Below are 26,333 nucleotides of genomic sequence, written 5' to 3'. Positions count from 1 at the left end.
ATACCTCTCATGTGATGTGACTTCTGATTTAAGAGGCAATCATTCAAGCTGAATGTAAATGTCACAAGGATCTCACAGCATGTTTTGAGTTACCTTTTTGCTCATTGCACAGGCAATCTCACACCGGCAAAAATGTCACATCCTTTGTTATAAAAATCAAAACACGTTTGTGTTAAACCAGTAAAAAATTTTGCATTAGCAAAATCTAGGGGATGTTATGTATGGATTTTTATCTTGGAACACTGTCGTTGCTAATTGAACATAAGCGGTGTTGGGAAACGTGTTGCAGATTTTTGGAGTGTACAGACGGCCGATCATAACTGAGGTCTGCATACAGTAAGCTGACATGGAGATTGTGCTTCCCCGTAATCAAATAACAAAATTGAAACTACACATAAGCTTTGTATGGCTAATGTATTAAAAGACTATTTCACTCAGGTCTTGACTCAAGTAATTGGCAATGTGCTTCAGGTTGTGCAAAGACAGAGCTATGTGTTAATCAACATTAGCAAAGAAAATACAGACATTTGACCAGTACTAGAAGCACATAAATGTCTTGATGTTGTTTCAATGGTCACAACGGAAACAAATGACATTTTCCAACTCTCAAGATGAGAGTAATACATCAGTGACTGGCAAATTGTTAACACAGCACCCATCTATAGAAAGAGTAACAAAACCAGATTGTTGCCCAAATGACACTGTATGAAGCAACCTAGGATACTGTGTTCAGTTCTGGACAAACATCATGGGCTCCATCAGGAAACCTAAGCTGGGAGAGACTTGAAGAGCTGCTCAGGATGACAAGAAGGGATACTGTCCCGTTTAGGGACAGTCACACATATGCTGGTATTATACAATTAAATACTGATTAACAGCTTATTTTATTGAAAATTTAGTGGAAAAAAAACAACAAACACATGAAACATGAAAAATGAACATAAACGTGTTATATAATCAGTGGATGAAACAAAAAGACTCCAGATACAAATTGTGTTAGTTGCTGTAATTGTATACAAATTGCTATTGTGCAAAACTCCTGCTAAAACAGACCTATTATCAATTTCCATTAAGTCCTTGACAGCACCACATACTATGCTGTGGAGGTATTACTATTCATGTGTAAATACTTGAATTGAACATGACAGATGTTGCATTTTGTCAAAGGTCATTATACAGTACATTGTGATTCCAGCTTATCAAGTACTGAGACCTTGTTTGTTCAGATTGCTAAAGCATATAAGCACTCAAATGTGAAGTATAAACCAAGATATTCTTCCTGACAAAACAATTATGTTAAAAACGCAACAAATGTTTCTGGTTCCAAGACTCATTTACTGTATTGTGTTCTGACTTCATCTCTGTGTATATATAGTAATAGATTTATGCATTTCTCTCAATGCGTCTTATTTAAACACATGCTATCTCAGGGTGAAGACACCTAGTCTATACGATCTAAAGAGGATGTCATCACAATCACAAACCCCCAAGTCTCTGGCAAGCAGGCACACGACCGTCTGACTAATACTTCTCACACTGACAGAACAGGCTGTGCAGAAACAGCATGGGAAAAAGGAGCACCAGCAGCCTATGATATGACTATTCTTCTCTTCAAACATTAACTCATAATGCATTGACTTTCAGAGACTTGCATGAACTCCATACTGTTCCACAATGTTCAAGGATAAAAGACTCGCTCATTGTATACCAGGGGTGAACAACACCTGTCATACAGGGACAGAATGTCTTATTTTCCTTCCACCTGAGCTCTTAATTATTTAACTGAAATAATTATTTGTTTAATTGGACAATCTGATGCCTTTCCTTGTTCTTGAGAAGGGGGAGATTCAAAAACCACTGATTGGGCACTTCTACCATGTACTGCACACAGAGAAATCTTTCTATGGAGCGGTTGTGAAGAGGTGGTGTCTTTTATCTCAAGTCTTCCCAAGAACTTAAGAGCTCCTGTAGTACGTGGTTTAATAGATCTCTGTCAGCGGCTAAAGATCACGTTATATATATAGCCTATAAATAGTTCAATCAAGGAACTTAGGGGTTGAATAAACAACAGTTCCTAAAGATCTCCTGATTTTGTACAACCCGTTTCTGCACACGCAAAATAAACGCTAAGCTTAACTGCGTTTGTAACCCGTTTACTTCTTGAACATCTAACGATTTTCCAACGCAGTGTTAGTCAAACACCCCTGAGTCAAGTTCGTAAGCGGGAGTTTGAATAGAAGGGAAAAGTTTTACCAGCCAAGCAGCCCATTTTAGAATAATCATATCATCCAGCATCCTTCTCCCTTCAATCTACATCAGCTGCCGTTCCACGCGTGACCGAGTGGCCTCCGTGAAAAGCTTTTGACATTGAGTACCCCCGCCATTGAGATCCGGGGAGGCTTCATTGTTGCATCCCAACATTAATCCTTTGACCTTTTATGTATTGGAATTGAAATCGACCGAGGGTGGTTATTTGTTTTATGTGGGCAGCTGTTTTATTTTCGTTCTTGAACGCAATAGATGCAAAACAGAAAATTGTTAAAGACAGAACATCTCTTATGAACAGTTAATAATAATAATTGTATTATTACATATACGTGCTTTTCAACCCGAGATGAGTTCTGCCTTTTCACATTTTGGCACTCAGGAGAAAGGTGAATTGAACACTTCGGCTTGAAGTGTGTGTAGGATGAACCTCTGGCATAATCTACTTACATTTTCTTGCTGTTGCGTCTCCGTTTGTGCTTTCTCTGGACAACCAACCCCAGGAAAGGTTCTTCAGTCGGGTCCGCAGCACATCATCTCCACAGGAGGAAGACGAAGAAGAAACCCACACAATGTCTACAAGCAGACACACAGGAAGACAGGAATCCGTAGCATATAATCGACTTCAGTTCACATTTCCCCTCTCCATCATCCCAGAATTGAGTCTCATTAAACCTGAACCATGTTCGTGTTTTATCACCAAATCCTTACTATTGCTTCTCCCCTGTTGCTGTCCCCACCGGTGCTCGCTTTTCCAGGCTCATGATACTGCTGTGCATTATTCAGCTTCTTCCTTCAACTTCACATCCCCTTTCGGCACGTATCGCCCCCTCACCATATTAAAATCGGCGGGGTCCGGGCAGTGTAGCGGGCGAGTCCGGCTTGTATCTCGTGTGTGAACGCCACAGCGCCAGCCAGAGCAAACCCCGGCAGCTGAGCTGGAGAGCATCGATTCTGTGTTGCAATGCGGGCTCCGTAGCTGCAACAGTTCTGTGGATTTCGCTCCGCACTGACTTCAGCTCAGGCTCAGGATGCATTAATTCGCGGCAGTTGGAGTATATAGACTCTTACTATTGCGCCCAGGGGAAAACGGGTTGTCTGGTACTGCCTGTCCTTTTGCAGTACTGTCAAACTGTGCCCTTGCCCCGACAATCTCTTATGTGAAATCTCTATCTTTCATCTCGAAATCTCATTTAACTATACGTATTATCCTTCCATAATACCTCCCCCCTCACACGCCGCTCTTACTAATTTTAAAAGGTGTGAATATGATAAAAAATAATTTGCCGGTGGATAGTGTTACGTCAGTGCAGAGGAGTGTGTTGCTGTGAAGCGGAATGACTGTCGCTCTTGATCTTAAACCACACAGCATGGTTGACCTGCAAATTTCGCGATTCTAAATTGAAATGTTGCTGGCCTATGGCCACCTGGAGCCTTTCGTATCTCGGGTGTCGTGGTGAAAATTAGCGCCACGGCAAACTAAATATAATATTCCCAGTCTGCGGAGAGGAAACAGATTTCACCGCGGGTTTATATACAGGAACTCTCTGCTGCGTAGGAGAACCGTATGCACCTGGTTCTCATCACCAGGTGAAAACGGGGTCAAAGCGTAGACTAAAAAGGTCAGCGCCGTATTTCTGCCCTGCTTACGTGCACATAGAAGTGCTTTTTGCTCTTTTCCTGTAGGACATAGTGGGATATAGACAACACTGATTGTACCCATCGATCATGCTAATAAAGTACCTTGAATATAGACATAATTCACACTACTTTATCTCCTCATCCATTTCCCTGGACTACTTATTTTATATGTTCAGGTGGGTAGCTGCGTCAGCATGCGTAGGCTGCAAAGGAACAAGTAATAGGTTTATTCCATGCTGAAAAAAAGAAGAAACAAAACACAACGTTTCGGCCGTGGAGCCTTCAGGCTTCAGGACTCCAGGCTCCACGACTGAAACGTTGTTTTGTTTCTTCATTTTTTCGGCATGGAATAAACCTATTACTTGTTACTTATTCTATATGACAACACTTCATACCTTACCAGAACTGAGACACTTTGAGAGCTTCCGTGTCATGAACCAGTGCATCCTTTTAAATCGTTTCCAGAAAAAAATGCCAAATAATGAGTACGTTGACTTGAGCCAGGGGTTAGAGGAATCAGGTTAATTGGGAGCTATTCGCCTTGGTCTCTCTCAATTTCGCCTTGTCCCTCACCGACACACACCGCACGACCCCTCACACCCACAATGCACCTCTCTTCTTGCAGACGACAAAACTTGCCATACGATGCAGCTGTTTGAATTTATGATTTCATTAAAATGTACGTCTGTGTCAGTTCCTTTTCAGATATTAAAAACACGCAATTCATTTAAATCGCATTAGATCTTGGAAAATGTTCTTAATTATTAATTTTGCTTCTAAGTAGAATATGGCGAGGGCAAATCATTCTGTCTTGGAATGAAGAACACTGAAGAAAGACATTTACCAAGACTTATAAAGCCTTTTTTACAGAAAGAAATTAATCATCTTTAAAGCAAATATTTATATAAAAAACAAAGAAAAACTGACAGAGCAGTACCTTGCATAAGGTACTTTATGTGCAGGTATTGTAGTGAGAGGCTGAAATATCAATTACACCCTAAAAACATTCTTTGTGGTTTTATGGAGTCTAAGACTTTCATTATTTTACTCAATACTGCAAACTTGCAACAAACTTCAGTCTCCTGCATATTCCAGCCAGGGAATTCAAGCATTCCTGTGACACTGATAAATTAATGTAGTTTTTGGCTCAGTGGTATAAATCATATTAACTTATTTGAATGATGCTTTTATCCAAAGCAATTTATAAGTGCCTCCATTTACACAGCTGTGTATTTTACTGGGGCAATGCAGGTGAAGGATCTTGCTCAACAGTACAACAGGCCTGCGGCTCCCCAGGTCTGGGTTCAAAGACATGGTGAATCTTCTGCATGAACTCTGCACGCTTCCCCTGTGCTCAGGTTGGTATGGTCCTGTCTCCTGTCCTTGTGTTTTCTGTGATGGACAGACACCCTGCTCAGTGTGTAGTTTGACCTAAAGCCCCGTGTTTCTCAGTGATTCTTCCCAGGAATAAGCAGTACTGATTTGGAGGAGAGCTGATGGCAACACTTACACCGCAGAGACCAGACCACTGTCCCCCTCTCTTTAACTTCAAAAAGGACAATGTCTTAAAGCTGCAGCTTGGATAATAAGAAAAAACATACATGAGGTTTAAAAGTCGCTAAATTACCGTGTACCAATGTTTTTCTATGTAATTAACTTTACATTTTTCTGTATTTGAACTATTTTTAATTCTGCAGTTTAATACCTTTTTTTCATCATCTGTTAATATTTCAATAATCATCCACTCTTATAATTACAGTAGGGAATATTCAGCATGTTTTTTAAATATTTTTAATTTTGGAGAAGGCTATTCTAAAGTTCTCTCTCTCAATAGTTACAGTAACAGTTTAGTGAAACTTGCCAGTTTTTCAAAGCAATTTAAGTCACTGTAGGGGAAAATTTAAAAGCTTGCCCTGGTCAAAGTGTGTGATGGCAATGAACTTTTCCATTAGGTAAACAGAACGTTTATGTTTTCATTTCACCTGAGGTTTTAGGAAAAGCAACAGATTCTGTTTCTCTAATTGTCCAAATTGAACTAGTTTTCCCCAGAGCTCTCTTTAGTTTTAGCTGCATAGAAGCCAAATGCAGGAAGATAAACGTCCTCATTGAGATTCGAACTGTTGCAGTATCACCGGCTTTCCACTAGGTGTCAGCAGTACTTTGTTTTTTGTAGAACGGAAAACTTCCTGCTTCAAACGGGACAGACTTTCCGAGTCGGTGCTAGAGGGGTTGTGTTGGATTTTCAATGCGTCTTTATTCTATTTAGAAAACACATGTAGGCGAGTTCCCAAACACACGCTGGGATCTGGGGAATCTCAAATTCTTAACCAGCTTCTTTTGGTGGAGAAATAATTAAATAAAAATAATATGTCAAGTTTCTATTCATACTCACAACACACTTTTGAGAGCTTAATTGTGACCAAAGTTGAGGAGGAAGGCAAATCCAACCCCTCCTAATCAGTTTCACACACTCCTGTAGAAATATAAGACATACCTTCCCAGTAATCACTGCCAGCAGCCCCGTCACTCCCATTATCCCCACCCTGACAGCCGCCAACCGGCCTGTCCCACAGAATGAGTTATCTGTCTCCACTGTCCTCACAGCCAGGCTGCTGTCCTTCACGCCAAGCGGGCTGGAGCCAAACCATGACTGAACAACCCTGGAATCATTTAATAAAAGTCTCAAATTTTTGACTTCATTGAATGTTTGTCTGTGCCTCCTGAACTGCAGTGATGTGGCATTTTTGAAGTGGCAGTGGGGTTGAGGCTCAGTGGTTGTTTTCATTAAATAGTTCTTTCCCCTTCAGTGCTCCTGCAGTTTAAGGGCAATTCATCCTCGCAGCACTTTGTAACTAATTTAAGTCAATACCAATGGTACCATCGTTAAGTGTAGTATTAAATAGACCCAACAGCCTAACTCTAAAGTTAAAGCTGAGCTCAAGTCCCATGTTCCGACACAGCTGTTGTATTCTTGACTAAGGCAGTGTTAATCTGTAATGGACTAGCGTGCCACCTAGGGCAATATTATCCTCTCAATTCACTAAGCGTCCCGAAAACAGGCCCTCTGAGCCCCTTAGACTTCTAAAGAACTTCATCCTCTCATCTTCCCAAAGCCAAGAGTGAGTATGATCACACACAGCCTGCTGGGGTCCTCGGACCACTGTCTTCCATGAGCACCCTGGGTCTCCAGACCCTACCCCAGCCACTTAACATGCATTGTATTATCTTCATTGCTGCACATTGCATATAAAACTCTATACTGTAGCTCCTGGAGAGTCCCTGTCCAGTCAATCTCATAGGCACTCTAAACCACCTGCTAGTTAACAGTCGGGTACACTACTGATCAATTAAGCAAGGAAAGTGTCAATGAAGGGAACACTGGTCCTTGAGTGGTGAAGGATATTCTGGTTTTGCTTCGAATGACCTCTAAATTACTTTATTGTCCACACACCCCATTCAACTGATCTTAGTCAAATTGTTCCAAGCATTTAGAAATTGATTAATTAAAGGTTACCCCTAAAAGCTGCTGGACTGGGGATCTGCAGGACCAGGCCTGGATACCCCTGCTATGTAGTACTGTACTGGGATTTCAAATGTGACTCGCCTGAGAAACCCATTGAATTCCAGGAGATGTGTGCTTAGTCTATTGGAGCTGAGCTTGAAAGTATCTGGGAAGGAGGAATCTGTGGATACTGGATAGTCTAAGGATCATATATTTCTCTTCTATGAATGTGTCAGGAGTTTAAACATTACAGTTCACTAAGAACAGCAGCAAAACCAGGACTCATTACTGAAACAGAGATGCAGGGTAACAAATGGAAACTAAAAGGGAATCCAGGACAGAGAGTAGGAAATGTATTTCAAGCAGAGGGGGCTGTGGTTCAAACTCCAGACAAATTCAAGAGTGTCTGGCTGAAATTTTAAATTTGCCTAACTACTAAACTACCAAACGGGTAATGAGCAATGATAGGTCACCTCCAGTCATTCGCTGCCTTGCTTACATTCTTCTGTTGAAGTGTCACATATCTTAAGAAGGGCTTCCAGGCCTGTTGAGAAATCTCAGGCATCCACTTCACAGTACGCCATGTGTGATCCTAGTCGCCTGCCAGTATCCTCATAATCTGTAAACCTTCGCACACTAACAGCCTGGAACATGGAAAACTGAGGGGCCTGTCTTAAGGAACAGACAAAGCCCATATTAGAGCACAGTGGTTCACTGGGCCAGAGCTGGTCCTGGTTACTGGAGTGTTGAACAGGCCAAGAGCACATGACTCCTCCCTGGTCATGACACTGCTCCTTCGCAGGGATTGCCCCCACAGCAATGCTGGTGTCCACTTATACAACTGGGTGGACTGGAGCTACTGGGGTGAAGTTCCTCACCCAAGGTACAACAGCAGTGTCTGCAGAGGGGACTTGAACCCAAAACCTGCCAGTCATGAGTCCAGAGCCTCGCCCACTATGCTATGCCATCCTTCCTACTTCTTGGTACTCGGGGCTTAATTCCTCTGAGCTTCTGACAAGTTTGTTACCGCAGTGAAAGAGCCAAGTATTATTAGTATATGATTATCTGCTCTCACTTCCTATACATCTCAAACCTAACAGTTAAAGCAAATTTCAAAGGAGTAAGGAAGCTCACAGTAGAAGTTTAATCTACCAGATTTGTACATGCCAAGCTGTAACCAGAGAAAATGCTTGTCTAATGGGTGTAGAATGTGTATTTCTAGTTTTCTAGTTGTGTGAAAAATACATATTTGAACTATATTTGAACTATTTCTGTTACTGGAGAGAAACGTTACTCATATTTCTGTCACAGCTGTAAAACAGGCCCAAAAGTTGTTAGAGACTTAACATTTCGGGATTAAATCTGGAATTAATTTTGTCCTGCCTGATGTAAGATCCTCATCAGTGTATACAGTGAATGTACTTCAGAGAGTACGTGGCTGGAGGGCTACAAGGTAAGTGTACACAGGTCTGGGGATTTGTTTAGCTGTGTTCTGGCTGAGGCTGGTTTCCCACTCGCGCGTCAGAATCAGCGAGGGAGCGGGCGCTAACGAGAAGCTGGTGTGCGCGCGCCCGGGCGCCGCGGCCTCCCCAGGGCAGCAGTAGCTGTTGGGTGTTGAGTGATAAAACAACGAGAGTGATTTGAACAGCTGCTCCCATTGTTTTACAAGAACCCCTCTGTGAGGGAGATCTCTCAGAGCCCTGATGTTTCCTCACGCGTGAAGAGCCAGGCCCTTTTCTCTGCTTTCTTTTTCTTCTTTTTCGTCTGTTTGAAGATGCTTCAATCTCGTTTACAGGCACATCCTGCCCGCGGGATCCCAGGGCTGAGAAAGACAAATAGCCTGAAATTAAATTTTGACACCCCCCTAGGGAACAGCTCCTCCTGTTAATGCCTTCATACATTTCATTTGAGGTTTCACAGCACTTGAATTTGTTCGGCTCTACATGGATACAAACTGAGCAGGCACGGGCTTTTAGTTTCACAGGGAATCCAGGTATATATATATATTTATTTTAAAGTGGATCAGGATTCTCTCACTATGTGCCCTGAGAGTTTATCATTGGAAAGATCAGATCTATAGCCGCTGTGCAAATGGAGCTCTGGTGCAGAGTGCTGTTGGATTGGATTTCACTTGGCTACTGTTAGCGAGCTTTACTAGCAATAGCTGTTTGTGGGCCAACTGCCTGGTGTAACACAGTGGCCAAAGCTCTTGCCACATTGCCAAGACAACTACAGAAGTTACTGATATTGACATGAAATACATTCTTTATTATTATAGTCCCCATTTCTTATTTAGCTGAAGGCCAAGCCCTAGAACTGAGAACTTACTGTACGTCTATGGCCGGCTAAGTAATCTGACAATAACATAGCATTTACCAGCAACATAGACAGCGCCTAAATGAAAGATTAGAAAAAAAAGGACTTGGCTTGGCAAGTACTTGCTTGAAGTGACCAAACATCAAACCACTCTTAAGAATGTGGGTGAAAGGCCTCAGTGATGTGCTGAGTGGCACCTGTGGTGTTGGATCAAGTGATTGTTTCTGACCCTGTCTCCTGCCTGCCTTTTACTGATCCCTGGCTCCTCCTCAGTCTGACCCATTCTGAATAACACTGGAGCTCAGACTCTGTTACATTAGGCTGGCTTTTCCTTAAGAGCCTTTTAAATACAGCTTGCAGTGGATGGGTGAGTGACAGCACTTCAAGGATGGAGGATGTATTCCTGTATTTTATAGCACAGGTTGATTGTCCTGTAAAGGAATCCAAGCCCATGTAACTGATCTCTGCCTTCAGAAAAGCACATCTGACAAAACCCCCAATTCACTGTTTTAACACCTGCAGTCACAATGCTGTAATGGTCAATTCAATTGCACCTTTATGAATCCTTCAAAACTATCCACTGGTAGCCTCTTGGCCCTTTGAAACAGTAAAGTGTAGTGATCCAATTGTTCAAATAAGAATTTTGGTTCATTAATTCCATGTTTAAAAAATCATACAAATAATCTTTCAATGTGTTTCCTGAGTTTCAGCTGCAAATGTCAGCTATAAATAGGCAAAATAGCTCAGAAATAGCTCAGCACAGCTCATTTCAGATTCACCACCGTGTATTTCTGCAGAAATGGACATATGAACAAAAGATCTTTGCAGGAGATATTGCAGGAGATATCCTTAAATGTCAGACACTGCTGAAAGTGAACACCTGAACTTTAAACCTTCGGAGTTCTAGAACAACACTGTCAGCAAAAGACACTCAACCAGGCTGCAGGTTGAACCCGTATTGTATGCTGGCCTTGTCGTTACCCAACTTCAACAGCAGGAGGTGCTCAATTTGCTGAGTTACACTAATTTAATTTAACAAGAGCTTGGTGTCACAGCTCTCAATTGTCTTAAGTTTGCACGGGAGATGGAAAACATTTATGATTGTGAATTAGGTATTTACTAAGAACCAAGCAAACAATTAGAAATTGCCTGCATGGCAGGAATTTCATGCATTCAATAACTAACTAGTCATTTGAAAAAACAATGCACAATTTTGGGAATCACTCCCACACAGTGCTGAGTGTTTTAAAGCAAGGGTTCCCAATCGTGGTACTGGGAACCCACACATGTACTGGGTTTTGTTCTACCTGAGAAATTAATTAAATAGTTAGACCCAATCATAAGTTTAATTTGAACTCTTTTATTGATTTCAGTCTAAAACGTTAAAAGGAGGTCAGCTTTTAACTACTGTGTTTCATAAGTAACCTAAGATCTTCATCAAAAGATTGTTTTCCATAAAAAAAAACTTGTAAAGGGCCCAACCAAGCAACATGTTGATTCACTTAAGGATTAATGCAAATAAAGAGCTCAGCTACAAGGAAAATAAGCAGGTATGTGGGTTCCTAGGACCAGGACTGGGAAGTCCTGTTTTAAAGGAACAGGCTCTCCTATAGATCTTTATTCCTGCTAAATGATTTTGTAATTTATGAAAGTCTTTAAATCATGACATTTCGTAACACTTCATCTCCAGGGCTCAGAATGTCAGCAGACAGATATTTACATAACTGTTAATTAATGTTACATCTTCAAAACAGGCTGTTTGTGAAAAGTCAGAGGCAAAGACCAAATCACAGACAAAAACTCACCTCAGCTCAATCAACTGGAAAAACTCAAGTAATATTAAAATAAGTAAATGCATCCTACCCATCAGTCCAGTGTTAGTCCATCCATCCATTTTCTAACTGCTTCTGCCAATTCAGGGTAGTGGGTGAGCTGGAGCCTATCCCAGCAAACAACAAAAGCAAGGCAGGGTACACCCTGGATGGGACGTCTGTCAGACACACAGACACGAACACATACAAGCAGGGACAATTTTCCCAGAAGCCAAATAATCTACCAATATGTTTTTGGATTGTAGAATGAAACTGGAGCACCCAGAGGAAACCCAAGTGAAAATGGGAGAATACTCAAGCTTTGTGTAGATAACACCCCAGAAATAGGACCCACGGCCCCTGCACTGTGAGGCAGGTTTAAAATGGTGTAGGCTAAAATGATGTGTAAGTCAAGATAAAAATGTGAAGTAGATAATATTAAATTATGTAAACATGCATAGTGATGTACTGTACTGTATTTAGTTAGCTACAAATGAAACACATTTAATCTAACTCATGGTCCCTAACTCTACTGTATTTCAATGATCCTCATGGAAAAAGCCCCCGTGCTTTAAGGCATATGTGCAAAGTTTCAGTCTTATGGGTCTTACAGTATGTACCTTCTTCTTATGGGGAACAATTCCCCCTTTTGTATGTCATTTTGCTGTACGTTGAGACTTTTTGGTTCCTACCGTAACTCAGACATGTATCTTTATTGCCATTAATCAGCAAGTATCTGCATGGACTACAAAAGCTGCTCCATCAAGGCCCTGTATTGTACCTCTGCATAGCTGGCGTGCTAAACATTCTTACACTGAATGGCTGGAGTTAGTCTCACTGTCATCCCATGATGCCTTCTGTTGTGCACTGTGTTTGTGGTACAGAGGGAGTGTGTCTCTCCCCTCCAGACTAACACTTGAGAAAACACAACATGCTTTGTCCTTCTCTGCTTCCAAGTTCTTCACGAGCTGTTTTGCTGTCCCCCACGTTCAGGGCTGTGAGCAATAATAATCAGCCACAGCACTTGTTGCAATTTTTCCTTCGCCGTCCTTCTGGAAAGTTCAAAGGGCACATCTTGAAAACGGTGAGAGAATGATTTAAACTTTCTAGTTGGAAAAAGAAAGTCAAGACCTGGACTGTGGAAAAAAAAATTACAGGCATTTTTCTTTAAACAGCTGGAGTCATGGAGGGGGAAGTTTAACAGCATATTTTTAAAACCCTGTTGCGTTATATTTAAAAACAGTACCTGATATTTAAATACAGTGTAATTTCTGATAGACATGTAAAGAGTGGTCCTGATTCATTCAGGCTTCATCTCCTTTTTCCTTATACCTTTTTGTGTAAACGTACTACTTCGACAGTCACAGAATATTTCAGAACCTCACAGAGGAGACAATTTGATACAGTGCAGAGCTGGGATTTCCTCCATGCTGCGGACGTGGAGGCCCTTGGGGCGGGTAGGCGGGTGCGTGCTGGTTTGCGTGATGCCATGTCTGTTTGTGACATTTCCCCAATATGGAACTCATTCCCAGAATTCCAGACGGAACAGAGAGACTAGAAGGACTCAGGAGGCTGGCGTTGCTCACTGAGCTGCTGCCAAGAGAGCACTGCCGAGCAGGTCACCGCGTAACGAGCACTGCAGGACAGGGGAAGGTGTGTGTTTCGGAGAGTGTGTGACAGAGGGAGAGTGTGTGTTGGAGTGAATGTGTGTGACGGAGGGAGAAAATTGGAGTGAGTGTGTGTGACAGAGGGAGTGTGTATTGGAATGAGTGTGTGACAGAGGGAGTGTGTATTGGAGTGAGAGTGTGTGACAGAGGGAGAGTGTGTTGGAATGAGTGTGTGACAGAGGGAGAGTGTGCTGGAGTGAGAGTGTGTGACAGAGGGAGAGTGTGTTGGAGTGAATGTGTGTGACAGAGGGAGAGTGTATTGAAGTGAGTGTGTGTGACAGAGGGAGAGTGTATTGAAGTGAGTGTGTGTGACAGAGGGAGTGTGCATTGGAGTGAGTGTGTGACAGAGGGAGAGTGTTTTGGAGTGTGAGTGTGTGACAGAGGGAGAGTGTGTTGGAGTGAGAGTGTGTGACAGAGGGAGAGTGTTTTGGAGTGTGAGTGTGTGATAGACGGAGAGTGTGTTGGAGTGAGAGTGTGTGTCCTCAGTACTTTTCCTTTTAATTCTTAATTTAATACATAGAAGATGTTGTTGAAGTTATATGTCGAAGATAAAAAGTTTGTATTGCAATTTTCTAACTCCACCCCAGCAGTCAGGCAACAACATTTATTTGGAAAAATAAACACGAGGGAGATGTTGGCTGGGGAGGTCAAAGTTTGTCCCTGTGTGTTTGCATGCTTGTCTTGTCTGAAAAGTATTACTAGTAGTCTTCTTTAAATTCATTTGCAGTTTTATTTTTTCCACCTCATTACATTCAATAAATACAAAAAAAGAAAAACAAAAATAAAAATTATAATAATTACAATATAACAATAACCACAATGATACAATAGTGGTAAGGCTGCAGGTGAATACAGGGCAGGTAGTGACAACCAGGAGAGGCTACATGCTGTCCTTACAGAAGGGCTTCCCTCCCACAGGACTGACAAGCTGCTCAGTGCCCAGGCATCTCTGATCTTGTCCCCTGAGCACCCTCTCTAGCAGGTATGCTGGAATGCAGGATCTGGTATTTCCCCTCTAATGCCTTTATAAAGCAATAGCATCTATTTTAACGTAAGATGGTCTCATTAAAGCATGTGACATAGATCCTTATAAATATTACCTTGTTAATTTGTTTGGACTAGACCACACAAATCCCCCAATAAACCATGACTATAGTGCGCCATGCCATTCCTATGGTCCAGCATAGTTAGGATTGGTGAAAACAGGCAACAGCTCTTTGGCGAATTCACCAAGGTAGACTTTCATAGGGGATTACATGGATGGGTGGAAATGAATGCATTACAAAGGCATTCAACAGCACACACAAACTCTTTACTGGTGGGCCTCAGAATGTCCCTGGATAATTACAGCACAGCATGGGCAATTTGTTTACTGTGACACACAAAGACCACCAGTAACCCCATCCTGGAGGAGGAGAAGGAGGAGGGGGGGTCAATCGATTACCACGGCAGCAATACTCTCTGAAGCCACCCAGGAACGCCACGTGCACACAGCCCTGTGGAATCAATTACCCACCCCCAGCCCCGCGCCCTCTCGCCTTCCTTCCCCCCTGCTCTCCAGAGTGTGCTGTCAGTTCCTCTTCCCTTCCCACGGCCCGGCGGCTGGAGAGACCCGCACAGACTGCAGCGCACCGAGAGAGCTCTGGCCGGCTGCACAGCCCAGGTGCGAACCCTGCCTGCAGCGGGTCTTACTCCACAGGCTCCCTCCCCTCTCCTCCACGCACCGAGCCCCCCGCCTGCACCCCAGAGAACGACACCTCCCCTGAAGAAGCGTCACGTTAAATGGCTTCAAGCGGAGTACTGTGCATAACAAAAATCATTTGAAAAATGAAAATCGAAGCCTGACATTTCTCTTTGATGAACTTTTTTTTTCACTTCTTCCTCGGCTCAAACGAGCTGCGCGTCTTGTTTTTACAGTTAAGGTGGGAGCAGGGCAAACGTGAGCCAAATGGTTTCCAGATTGTCTTCTAAAAAGACCTCGCTGTCTGTTTTCTATCTCTGCGGCAGCTTTTTCGGCAGCTCGCCTGCTTTCTCCATTAGCACCACAATAACACTGAGAAAGCATTAAGACTCATTTGCACTTCAACAGGTCCCCTTTTATCATTACCAGTTTAAGACCTTTTAAAGATCTGTTGTTTTTTTTTAAACTCGGAAGCACAGAATGCAGAACAGTGTGTTTTTTGCGCAAGGGATGATAAACAACTTTTTTCCCCAAATATTTACGATGCAACGAACTGATGTTATGCCAAGTGTCTTTTGATGACAGAGAAATGGATTGATTGCAAAACTAGAGGCACCCATGACTAACCTCTTTGGCATGTGTAGGGGTGTATGAAACAGAACCGCATTCGGTTAAGTCTAGTACTGATCTCCCCTCAGAACAACTTTTTGCAATGATCACATTTTTTTATAAAGACGTACAAAATAACCAAGGTCATAGCGATCTGGATTTGTCTGTCTTGAGTATTTGATTAAACTGACTTGATTGCTGGGTGTGAAGATTCTGTTCCTTGGAAGGTAAATGACATTAAGTTAGGCAGCTGTTTCTCTTCTGTCTGTAGCTCAGCCTGGAACCCTGCAGCCCTGGAACTACTCTCTGCGCCCGTCATCATTACCCCTCATTCCCAGCTCTGTACCCATGTGCGTTGCACTATGCGGGTTCCAGGGAGCCAATTCACACAAAAGGTCCACTGCCACCGCCTGAATCAGTTCGTAGAGTTGATTGCACCTAATCTGGCATTACCAACATGCTACAATTCGGATCTCTATCCTGGGAGTTCATTACAAGCAATTGGCTGAAAATGATCCACTCCCCTCTAAACTGGCCGTTGCAATTCCTTTCTCCTTTCTGTGAATAGTCTCTGGAGTGTGCGACAGCCTGATGAGTTGAGAAATCCTTGAGGTCCAAGCAATATGAACAGCAATTGAATGGGATTTTGATCTTCGAGTGTAAAGTGTGTTTGAATGTCAGCACTTAAGTTCTATGAAACAAAAAGACTGTGGCTGGTGAAGGGAGGTTATACAAAAATATAAATGTAATGAACCATCTTCAGTTTTTGAAAAGCTCTTTAAACTATCGCGTCGGATCAACATCTTGTGCTCAAGAGGCTATGCTTCTGAAGAACGGAGAGTACAGCAAGTGTTTCCCAACAGATCTGGCTGAAGGCAGCGAGTTTCATTCTCATCATCTCTCATCATCAGATTGCCGGGCAGCAATTAATCTTTGTGTAAGTGGTTGATGACGTCTTTGGTAATGATTTTCAAAAAAAAAAACAAAAGGAAAGAAAAATAAATAAAAGTGATTAAGGCAACAGGCATTGTCCACTTTCTTCTTCGTGTTCAGAAATTAAATCCTTCCAGTTTCAATAACGTAGTCCAAACGGTTTTGCTGCCTAGTCCCTTCTTTGCTGTTCCAGAGCTGTGCATTGTCTCCTTCCTGCTCTCTCGCTGTATGTCACTCAGTGTTTTACCACTGTCCACTCTGCGGGGGTGCCAGTCAATGACCAGTCCAGGATGACAGAGAGAGAGAGGTTGTATGTGCTTAATATCTCCAGCTTCGCCTCTTCTCTCGTAGTGTCAGCTGTGCCTTCTCTTCTTTTGAGTTAGCGTCTATGTACGAAGAAAAAACAATTCAAATTAAAAAGAATCCTGATATCCCCCTGATATCTCATGCACCTGCAAACGTTCTTTAAAGTTGAGCGGGGTAATATAGCTCATGGGGACATAGATCATGAACCCGCAGGTATTTCCAAACTATAATAAGATATATGCATCTTACTGTTTCCAAAAGATTTCAGTCATAAGAAGATACTGAAATGCCTGAAGAATGATTATGATTCTACTGTTTCTTGTTGTGCTTGTGGTTAGAGGTGTGATATGACTCTCATGGCGCATTGAGCTTATCCATCCTTTATTTTAATGTTTAATCAATGCACTTTTTCTATGACCACCAATATTAATGAAAGAGGCACTTTTTGGAGACCTTGATTAGTCAGTGGTGATCTTCATAGTGGCTTACTTCTTTCTACAAGTGAAACGTCTATGTGTCACATGCAATTATTCATAAACTCACATATGGATATATATGAGTATGGCTATGGATAGTATGAACAGTATGGATCTCAGGATATAATATAATGTATTTTACATAATAATGTAAAATCACATTCCATTTCTAATCATATGAAACTATTGTAAGGAAGTACAGTATTTCTTGCCATATGTGCAAGCATCTAGCTCTGACATTTATCTAATTCTAGCTGTCAGCTGGCCCTTTTTGTTGTCATTGATTGGTATTGAAAAGTAGATCCAAAGCAAAGACCACAGTACTAAACACTGTCATGTAATTAACACTCTCCCCTCTCTGTTTTAAGCAATTTAAGTTCCATATTGGCAGATATTTGGAGAAACTCTGAGGTTAAAACCTCCTCTGCAGTCCCAAAGAATATAAGTACCACAAAATGAATGAATCTGGGACCTTAGAGAAGGAAAACTAGATGGATTTAAGGGAAAGACACCATTCCTGCTGCCACTAGAAAGAAAGATAAATGACAGTGCAGATGAGCAAAACTGAAGGCGAAAAGGAGATGTGTTAACTCCGGGCAATCTTGGACTGTGATCCAGAGCTGGGTTCAGTCCCTGTTGTTTCAGTGGTCCAGACTTCAACACCTCCAGGTGCTGAAGGGCAGTGTCTGTGGGGTCCTTACCTTGGCATTCTGGGCAGCATGAATTCTCTCTCTTCACTATATTGCTGCAGGTCAATACAGGGCATTGCTTCCTCTGGCACTTGGTAACTCCATGCTGAGAATGGAGAAATAATCAGATTTATCAGCAACGGGGGAGAACATTATTCATTACAAGCAGGGAATTCAGCAAGAGCTTGACATCTCACAACCATGCTAGGCAGGACTTTCGGATACTCACGTCACACCAGCAGGTGATGCATTTCATTTCCCCCAAGAGCGGAACATGTGGGTGCCAGTTGTCGCTGTCCTGGTAATAATTCTTCCCGAATTTGCAGTGACGTGTCCCGTCAGCCTGCATCATCTCCGTGTGCTCCAGGGAGTCCTTCGCCTCCTCTGTGTAGTGAAGAAGAGAAAAAGAGAGTCTCAGGCAGAGCCACGACCTTGCAGACTTGTCAGGGGGATGTCTATATTCCTGAGTGAAAGCTTAGGTGTCTTGGGAGGCTTCCATAAGAAGAAAAAGGTATGTTAGCTCATGTAACTGATATATGAACCACGCGTAGTCTCTGCTTCTAATAGATGACTCCCAAGGACATTTCAGCTGCATAGTCTACTGTAGACTTTTTCACAAATGCATGTTTTTTTTTAAACCAATTATTTTTCACACCATATTGGAAACACTGGCTCTTAACAAACCTATCTCCCAACTGCTCTACAACATAGCAGCCCAGGAGAGCTGAAGACACAATGTGTGTGTGTGTGTTTGAGTGTGCACTGTCAAGGCCTTGTCCTCCTTTTCATATCGAGAGCCCAGTGATGGAAACAGTGACCACAAGCCACCAGATTGCAGCTCTCGCTGATGAAACACTTCGACCACTGTGACAGGGGGTCATAGTGTTGTGACAAGTCAAGAAAAGATTGGCCAACTTCAGACACGCCCAGCTAATGTTGTGGTCACTGATGGGCAGCTGCGCACAAACTCCTATAGGTATAGGGCTCGATGTGAAGTCCATGAAGAGACGTTTTCCAATGAAGACGCTCATAAACTCTGTGTTATCATCTATAAGAATGGACTGCAGATGCGTCATGAGCAATTCCCATGTGTGAAGCATGTGAAAACATAGCAGAGTGGCTCTGTACCTGGACACTCTTTGCAGCAGTCGGACAGGTTACGTCTGATCGGTTTACTGCAGGTGAGCGGCGGACAGGTGACTTTCTCACAGTGTACCTCTCCGGTGGCACCCTAGGGAAGGCAGATGCACAGTGAAGGCAGGGCAGAAACATGGTACTGGAATAAGCCTCATTCCCAGTGCCATCTTTAAAAGATGTATTCATGCACACAGAGGTCTGTGGTTTTTTGATCTGTTCACTTTTTTTTTTGTCAGCGTCTTAAATTGGTAACCTGTAGTGGTAAATGCAAGTTCCTACATTTACCCAGGTGAAACAAAAATATTTGACTGATGGTTAGGATTGGATGTTTTTGGGCCCAGTTCTCAACTTCTGTTTCATTTAGCAACTACAATCCCTGCTACTTTTCTATCTAACCCACCTTCAAAGTAGCAACAAATACAAAAGTCCAATGGAACAACAGACTCACCTTGCAAGTACAGATGGCACACTTGATGTACCCGAACGGTGGGACGAAGGGGTGCCAGGTGGTACCAGGGGCGTGCATCTTCTGATCCCCTTCAAAATAGCAACCTGGAATGGAGAAAGAGACATGAACCACGATGAGCTTATTTCAGAGTGGGACCAGCTGCCCTGGGGGCAAGAGGAAAACTCGCAAATGACAGGGACGCCATCTGGCCCATCTAGCTTTATTCAGCTGAAGGTCTGACTCCAGTCATTTTCCCGACATCTGCAGGGGCTTCCTGCAAGTGTGTCTATTCCAGACTCAACAGCTGAATCCACTGATACAACAGGTACAACAGAAAATTCCTGCACAGGTAGCGAGCTCACCTTCAGGGTGTTCTTCTGACTTCTCTGAACTTTTGATATCTTTGGATTCTCTCTTTTCTGTAGGAAGAAGAGGGAGAGAAAAGGTGAAATGGAGAATATGTGGTATTTCAACATATGTTACTGCATTCAATTACAATCTAGCATTGGTTAAGACTATGATCACACTGCTGTTACCATTCTCGTGAGCTTTCCAAAAATATATGTTCCCCTCTTGAATGTTTTCAAGATTCATTTCTGTGCATTCAAAGGGGAATACAAACTGAAACAGGAATATAGGAACCAAAGAAATCTGCCTTCAAATGACAACAGGCCATTCAGCTCCTCAGAGCTTGACACTTTCTATCATCAGCTCCAGAAAGCTCTTCAAACATCCCAGAGTATTATTTTCTGCATGAAATCATCTGTTATGAACTCCATCAATGCATCTCTCATCGGTAAGACCTGTGAACAGCTGTGGCATCCTGGAAACAGAATTGTATCCTAGCCAGACCCTCGTTGTACCCTATCCCAATGCGGTACCACAGCCCAGATGGGACATGAGTCCATCACAGTTCACACACAATTTGGAGACACCATATGACCTAGCCAGCATGCCTTTGGAATGTGGGAGGAAGCTGGAGACTCTAGATATTATGAATGTGGACAAAGGAAAAAGAGCAAACTCCCCAGAGAAGCACCCTGAGCCAGGAACAGAACCCAAGACCCAAGAGAACTGAGGCAGCAGCACAAATCATCACGCCACCCAGCTGCCCAAAGCATTCATTCACTCTGTAAAAGTATTTTTTCCAATATCGATGCCGAATCTGCTGTTACGTTTCAGATCTTGTCCTCACATTCGTTCTGAAATTTCTGCTCATTACTCCCAATCTCGGCAGCTGTTTCAGTTTAGGATCTCTGACTGTGGAAGATGCTTCCAAAGCACATGAGAGGTGGGGGTGGGGAGGGCGGTTGCAGAGGGAGAAGGAGCGGCCTTACCCTCACACACGGGACAGCACTTATCCTCTGGCTGGACAGTCTGCTTGCAGGTCAGGACGGGACAGATGACAGGGTCACAAATAACAGTGCGTTTCTGCAGAAGCAAAAGACAATGAGATCACACACTCTCTGACTAGCATGGATTAGTACACAGCACTAAACAAAACTTCTCTTTAAATATTTTGTTTACAGCTTACAATTTGGATGTTAATGTAATATTTATATGTTTAGAAAAACTGGATAAATTAAATGTTGACCTAATCAGGACATAAGACCAAAGCCAAGTCCTGATCTCAAATGATGAAGTATATACTTTCAACGCACTCTCCAGATTCAAGTTACTACAGGACATACTACGTAAACAGAATGAGAGCAATACAGAAAGTACAGAGATAAATCAAAAGATTTACAAAGCAATGCAACTTAAAATCAATCAAAAAGAGATCTTTTCATCAGAGCCGTCCATTTTTGTTACGTATAGCAGCGATCTGCCTTGAGCATCATTTCAAAGTATTTTATAGGTCTTAAAAAGCATCATCATACAGGGTACTATCCCCCTGTGCAGAGCGCCTCCCTGTGGTCGGGTACAGTACCTGGCAGCTGCAGGTGAAGCAGTTATTATAGTCAGGGGTCCAGCGGGAGCCGTGAGCTCGGTAGTACCCCTCAAAGAAGCATGTATTGGGGTCTTTCTTCATCTCCTCGGGGTCTCGCCGCATCTGCTGTGAGAGAGGGTCCTCAAGCTCTTTGTCACTCAGATCCAGAGCAGGTCCTGCCTCACATCTGTTGGGCACGTGCACCTGTGGAGAGAGATAGGAGAAACAGCGGTGTGTGATTTAGGTGTTCCTTAGGTCACCATACAGAGCACCCACACCCACCTATTAATGTCAACACACACACAGATAAAGAGCAACTGTCCACAAGCCTTAAATGCTTGAAGTCTTTTTTGAATGTATAAAAGCAGGTTTAGTAATATTCCACACTGGCACACATTCACAGGGTCAGAGCAAAAAAGGGTGAAGTGGTTCACATCTTGTGCCAAAGGCCGATCGATATGCACTAAAGATCTCTAGACAGGGACATCAGAAAAAGATTAATCACATCCCAGCACATCAGGCAAAGAGATGAGAGAGAACATGAAATGTAATCAAGGAAACGGAGATGTAAGTAACGGTTCTGACACTTCTGGAGAAACGGTTACAGTTCTGTCTTTTGAATCTGTATCACCTAGAGGTACTCCACAAGAGCCTGAGAGATAACACGCTCCAGGAAGCAGGGACTCATCCTGAGGCGGCTGGATTGTTTAGGATGTCTTGTCTGTTGGCAGCTCCACAGACCAATATTCCACGCAAACGTCTTGGCTGGAGTCAAGAAAATAAATGCCTCTCTCCCCCAAATCCTTAAGAATGTTTTTCTAATCCATTTTTTTTCTTGTTTTGAAATATGTGTTCTTTAAAAGATACAAATGCGCCTTTCCCTGTTTTCTTGCGCGTTTTCAAATGTACTTCAGCCTACTCTTTCGCCACCCTCCAACCCCACGCCCTGATCCGTGCGCCCCACCTCACCCCCGTCCTGGTGGAGCGGAGCCAGCTGTCTCCTTCAGCAACTTATTCAACACATTGGGTTTCTGAGAAGGGGGAACGATTAGCTGCAGCTATAAAATATTCCTTTTATTGGATTCCAGCCGTTGCTGTGTCCCTGCTGCCTGCCTACCGCTCTTCGTTTCTCTCCTTTGAGGCCTCGGTTGGAGGGGCGGATGGACGAGACCAGCGCAGTGCTGGGGGCAACCCATGGCTTCTGAGCTCCTGCTGAGCTTGTTTTTCAACAGGATATCTCCTGTGGCTGATGACTGAGGCCCTGCAAATGCCCAGAGCAGGGGCTGCACCCTTGACTCTAATAAAAAAAAGCCCGGCTATCCCATCCAGTTGACTAATACAAAAACTCCAGTCTACACCCACAGTATCTGTGAGGATCAGTTTCACAGAAAGGATGATGCGGACAAACTATTCACTGGCGGTCTCACAGGAAGCACCCGGGAGGTAATAAATTGAATATTATGGTGATTGAATTAAATCCATTTTCGACCTCATGTTCCTCTTCCTCAGATTCCCACAACCCTGTTCCATTTCAATGTCATTAAGGCAACAGCAGGGTTCCTGGGCTACAAGAAGCTACAAATGAGAGGAAACCATTCCACCCATCTAGCTCATTTAGTACTTCGCAGATAATTCATCCAACATCTCATCCAGCTTCTTCTAGAAAGAAGTGAGTCCTTTTAATAGATTCTTAAGCTCGGTTTTCCACTTTGTACTAATAGTTCATGATTTTCAAAAGCCTTCTGAAAATCTAAACATACAACATCATTTGCTCTGTGTATACTCAACACTGTTGTTGCTTGGTCAAGATCTAACATGTTGGTTGGGCCAGACCTACTTTTTCTAAATACTGACTATTCCATAGGTTTCCTTATTTCATATCAGATCTATGTTACTGGTCCTATGCTGGGTGCAGTGACAGAATCTGAGAAGAAATAAAAGATGCTGGTTTTCCTATGAGAGCACTTTAGAACCAAGACACCTTCCTTTACAGTTATTTGTATTTCAATTTGCTTAGCATATCAGTAAAATCAGATTCAACAGACTATCTGCAGCTTTAACCCCACCTGCAACCCCTATTGTACAGACATGGTTGTGTCGAAGCTCGAGTATAAAAGTGCCCTGGACTGGATTTCCACAAGGCCCACTCCCTAGGTCCTTAACAAGACTGGGTCAATATCACATGACTTGATGACTCTCGAAAATGTCATCTGGAAATGCCCCAAGACCCAAGTGCTGGTCTCCATTGTCACTGTGTATGCTGTTGACTTACCCTTCCTCGGATCTCTCCCTTGGGGTTCAGCTTGGTGCTGACCTGGATGAAGGCTGTCCCTCTGTCCAGGTGGCGGAGGAGCTCCATGCTGAGGTCTTTGAGCACACCCTGAGCCTAGGGACAGACAGATATGGCGCACGGGCAGGGACACAGGTCATTTTCCAGAGGCAGGAGAATACAAGAAAGGTTACAGATGAGGGCCAGATGTTTGGCCCATTTTGCTCATCCAGTTCTCAGTAGTTCTGTGATCCCAGAAGCCCGTTGGGAGCGCTCTTTAATGTCCCCCTCTGACTCAGGAATGAAATCATGACTGGCTGGGTTCTCCACACACCCACAGCAATTTGCAGAGTCTTCCAAGATAAGCAGGCAGTGTACAGAAACGTGCATAGATTTTACCAATCACACTTGTGAAATGAAGAGCAACACAGAAACAGCAAGAATGGCCAAATATTCTATGTACTATGTAATCTTTTATTTATTTATTTTATCCTACCTAAATGTGCAAGTAGTTACTAGAAAGACTAGGAATTACATTTATGGAAAGCATAATATGACACAGATATAGAGCACCTTCATAAGAAACAGATCACTTCTACTAAACATGATCAAAGTTCTGTGCAGGTCATTGCCAATTTATCATTGTGCACGGTTGTGACTCTCACTGTGTTTTCAGATGCTATACACATGCAGTGTATACTGATATGCTTGGCATTGTGTTGTCTGTCTGAGTACTATACACATGTAGTGTGCACTGATCTGATTTCTGCTGTGGTCTCTGTCTTTATGTTTTTGCATACCTGGGAGCCATAGAAGCCCATAAGGAGCCTTTTATGCGTGGAGCTGTTGTCATCCAGCTCGCCAATCTCTGCAAAGCCGTGGAGATGAACATTGATGGTGACGTCTTCGCTCTTGCTGAGCCCAGCCACCACGATTTCATAATGCAGGTGACACTGATCGTCCACAGACACCCAGGCATGGCCACCTGCACTGGTCTGCACAGGAGGGGACACAATCTGGCCAGCCAGAGGGACTGGGAGCTCTGTGGAGACACAGATCAGGATGAACTTCAAAGCAGAGAAACGCAGAGGCAGCTTTTCAGCACAGCAATGTTTAATATACAGATTACAATTAACGCTACAAAATATGTGGTTTTTCCAATCCACTCCTCTGCAATACTTTGAACATTTTAACTTTGAAAGGCTGAATTGATAAAGGGCAAGGTATCTCACCGAGTCTCCTGGTCTCCAGTCCGTTGTACAGCAGGGAGCGGATCTGTCCTCGGAGCTCCCCCTCCTGGTGGTCAAGTGTAGCCACGTTGATGAAGAGCTCGTTCTGCAGCAGCATGTGGATGTGCCGAGCCTCCATTCGGCTCCAGGCCCCCACCGCCCGGCCCTCCCTGTACTCCGCGCTCAGGTCATACAGCACGTTGCGCTTGCTCCTACGCCGCGGCTTGGTCTCGATCGTCACGCCAACCACTTTGCTGGACACGCCCACCACTTGCACCTGGACACACGGCAGGGTGGTTAGGGCACTCGTCAATTCCCTCTGCCTCTCCTCCCTCTCTCTCACCCCCACCCACAATTGTATTCATCCTATCACTTTATCTTGAAGTGCCAAAATAAGAAGACATTCTATCCACCACCACACATGACATATGTCTTGATAGCCCCATTATGTTATAACAATGGTGATGGTGAAGTCTGAGGCGACATTTTTACAAAAGAATGATTGAAGTATTTGCAAAAATACCAAAACTCCACCATTTTAATTATTTTAACCATCTCTCTCTCTTAATTCCGTTGTGTAGCCTTTTCTTTTTTGGCTGCCTCTCTCCGTCTCTCATTTTTGGGTAATGCTTCAAGGTTCCCACAAAACAAAAGACAAAGGACTTCACCCAGAAGTGGTCTGCCATGTCCTGAACTCACGTCAAGTTCAAAATCGTGGACAGTTTTTTAGTACCTGGTAGTCCAGAGTGCCGTTGTCATGGAGGTTGAAGACAGCGGAGCCCACTGCACCTGTCTTGCCAGGAGTCAGAGCGTCTCCACTGGACAGCACACTCTGGATAGCTGTGGGCAACATGAGGGCAGAGGACTGAGGGGGACAGGCTGGACTGGACCACGTAAGACACGGTAACAACGTGTAACATATCACTACAACATTGTAATCTGGGCAAGACATCAGCTTGTGCTTTTCCCCGACTGATGACGGAAACACCTGGAGCAATGATGGTAATTAGAGTCACAAGTTCAGTGCTGGAAAAAAAAACAACACAAGTACTGCAGCTTGGCCGTAGCCAAAAATAACCCATTTCATGAATTAATCATAGTATCAAAGAACAAAACTAATAAAGATCTTTAGAATGGCAAGATTCTGTTCACAGGTGGGTTACTGCAAAAAATACACTGAGCTGGGGAACATGCCAAGTTGGTTGTAATGTGGTCAAAAGGCTTGCCCTGCATTTTTAGTCCTTACTGTCAATTCCTCTGCTCCAGAACTCAGCATTGTCACATTGCCCCTGTGCTGACTACTTCCTCTTTTCATGCCAACTGGATGCACTTACGGCTTAAGCAACAGAAGGTATAACCATCAGCACAATAATATTGTTAATGAACATTTACAACATGCAGTTTATTTAACAGACACAAGTGTG

At 43.3% G+C, this 26,333-nt stretch overlaps 2 protein-coding genes across 2 annotated transcripts in view; both read right to left on the bottom strand.

Annotated features, from left to right (window-relative positions):
• Positions 1–10,007, bottom strand: part of LOC148836622 (chloride channel protein 2-like) — a 281,173-nt gene extending 271,166 nt beyond the window's left edge. Inside the window, exons 1-4 of the mRNA XM_088914194.1 lie at positions 9,954–10,007; positions 6,401–6,523; positions 6,113–6,164; positions 2,716–2,841 (exon numbers count right to left, since the gene is read on the bottom strand). Of these exons, the coding sequence (XP_088770320.1) occupies positions 2,716–2,841; positions 6,113–6,164; positions 6,401–6,523; positions 9,954–10,007 (355 nt within the window). The remainder of the gene's footprint in view (positions 1–2,715; positions 2,842–6,112; positions 6,165–6,400; positions 6,524–9,953) is intronic.
• Positions 10,008–13,925: 3,918 nt separating this feature from the next.
• The window catches only part of chrd (chordin), a 28,666-nt gene continuing 16,258 nt past the window's right edge, over positions 13,926–26,333 (bottom strand). Inside the window, exons 11-22 of the mRNA XM_088913718.1 lie at positions 25,643–25,749; positions 24,913–25,186; positions 24,481–24,722; positions 23,684–23,797; positions 21,412–21,615; positions 20,819–20,912; positions 19,844–19,900; positions 19,482–19,585; positions 19,025–19,127; positions 18,126–18,280; positions 17,909–18,002; positions 13,926–16,811 (exon numbers count right to left, since the gene is read on the bottom strand). Of these exons, the coding sequence (XP_088769844.1) occupies positions 16,744–16,811; positions 17,909–18,002; positions 18,126–18,280; positions 19,025–19,127; positions 19,482–19,585; positions 19,844–19,900; positions 20,819–20,912; positions 21,412–21,615; positions 23,684–23,797; positions 24,481–24,722; positions 24,913–25,186; positions 25,643–25,749 (1,616 nt within the window). The 3' untranslated portion in view covers positions 13,926–16,743. The remainder of the gene's footprint in view (positions 16,812–17,908; positions 18,003–18,125; positions 18,281–19,024; positions 19,128–19,481; positions 19,586–19,843; positions 19,901–20,818; positions 20,913–21,411; positions 21,616–23,683; positions 23,798–24,480; positions 24,723–24,912; positions 25,187–25,642; positions 25,750–26,333) is intronic.

The sequence above is a fragment of the Atractosteus spatula genome, chromosome 4 (assembly GCF_055471065.1).
Source record: "Atractosteus spatula isolate fAtrSpa1 chromosome 4, fAtrSpa1.hap1, whole genome shotgun sequence".
NCBI classification, from domain to species: Eukaryota; Metazoa; Chordata; class Actinopteri; order Semionotiformes; family Lepisosteidae; genus Atractosteus; species Atractosteus spatula.
Note: the sequence above shows the minus strand (reverse complement) of the source record. Positions and strands in the feature narration are given on the sequence as shown.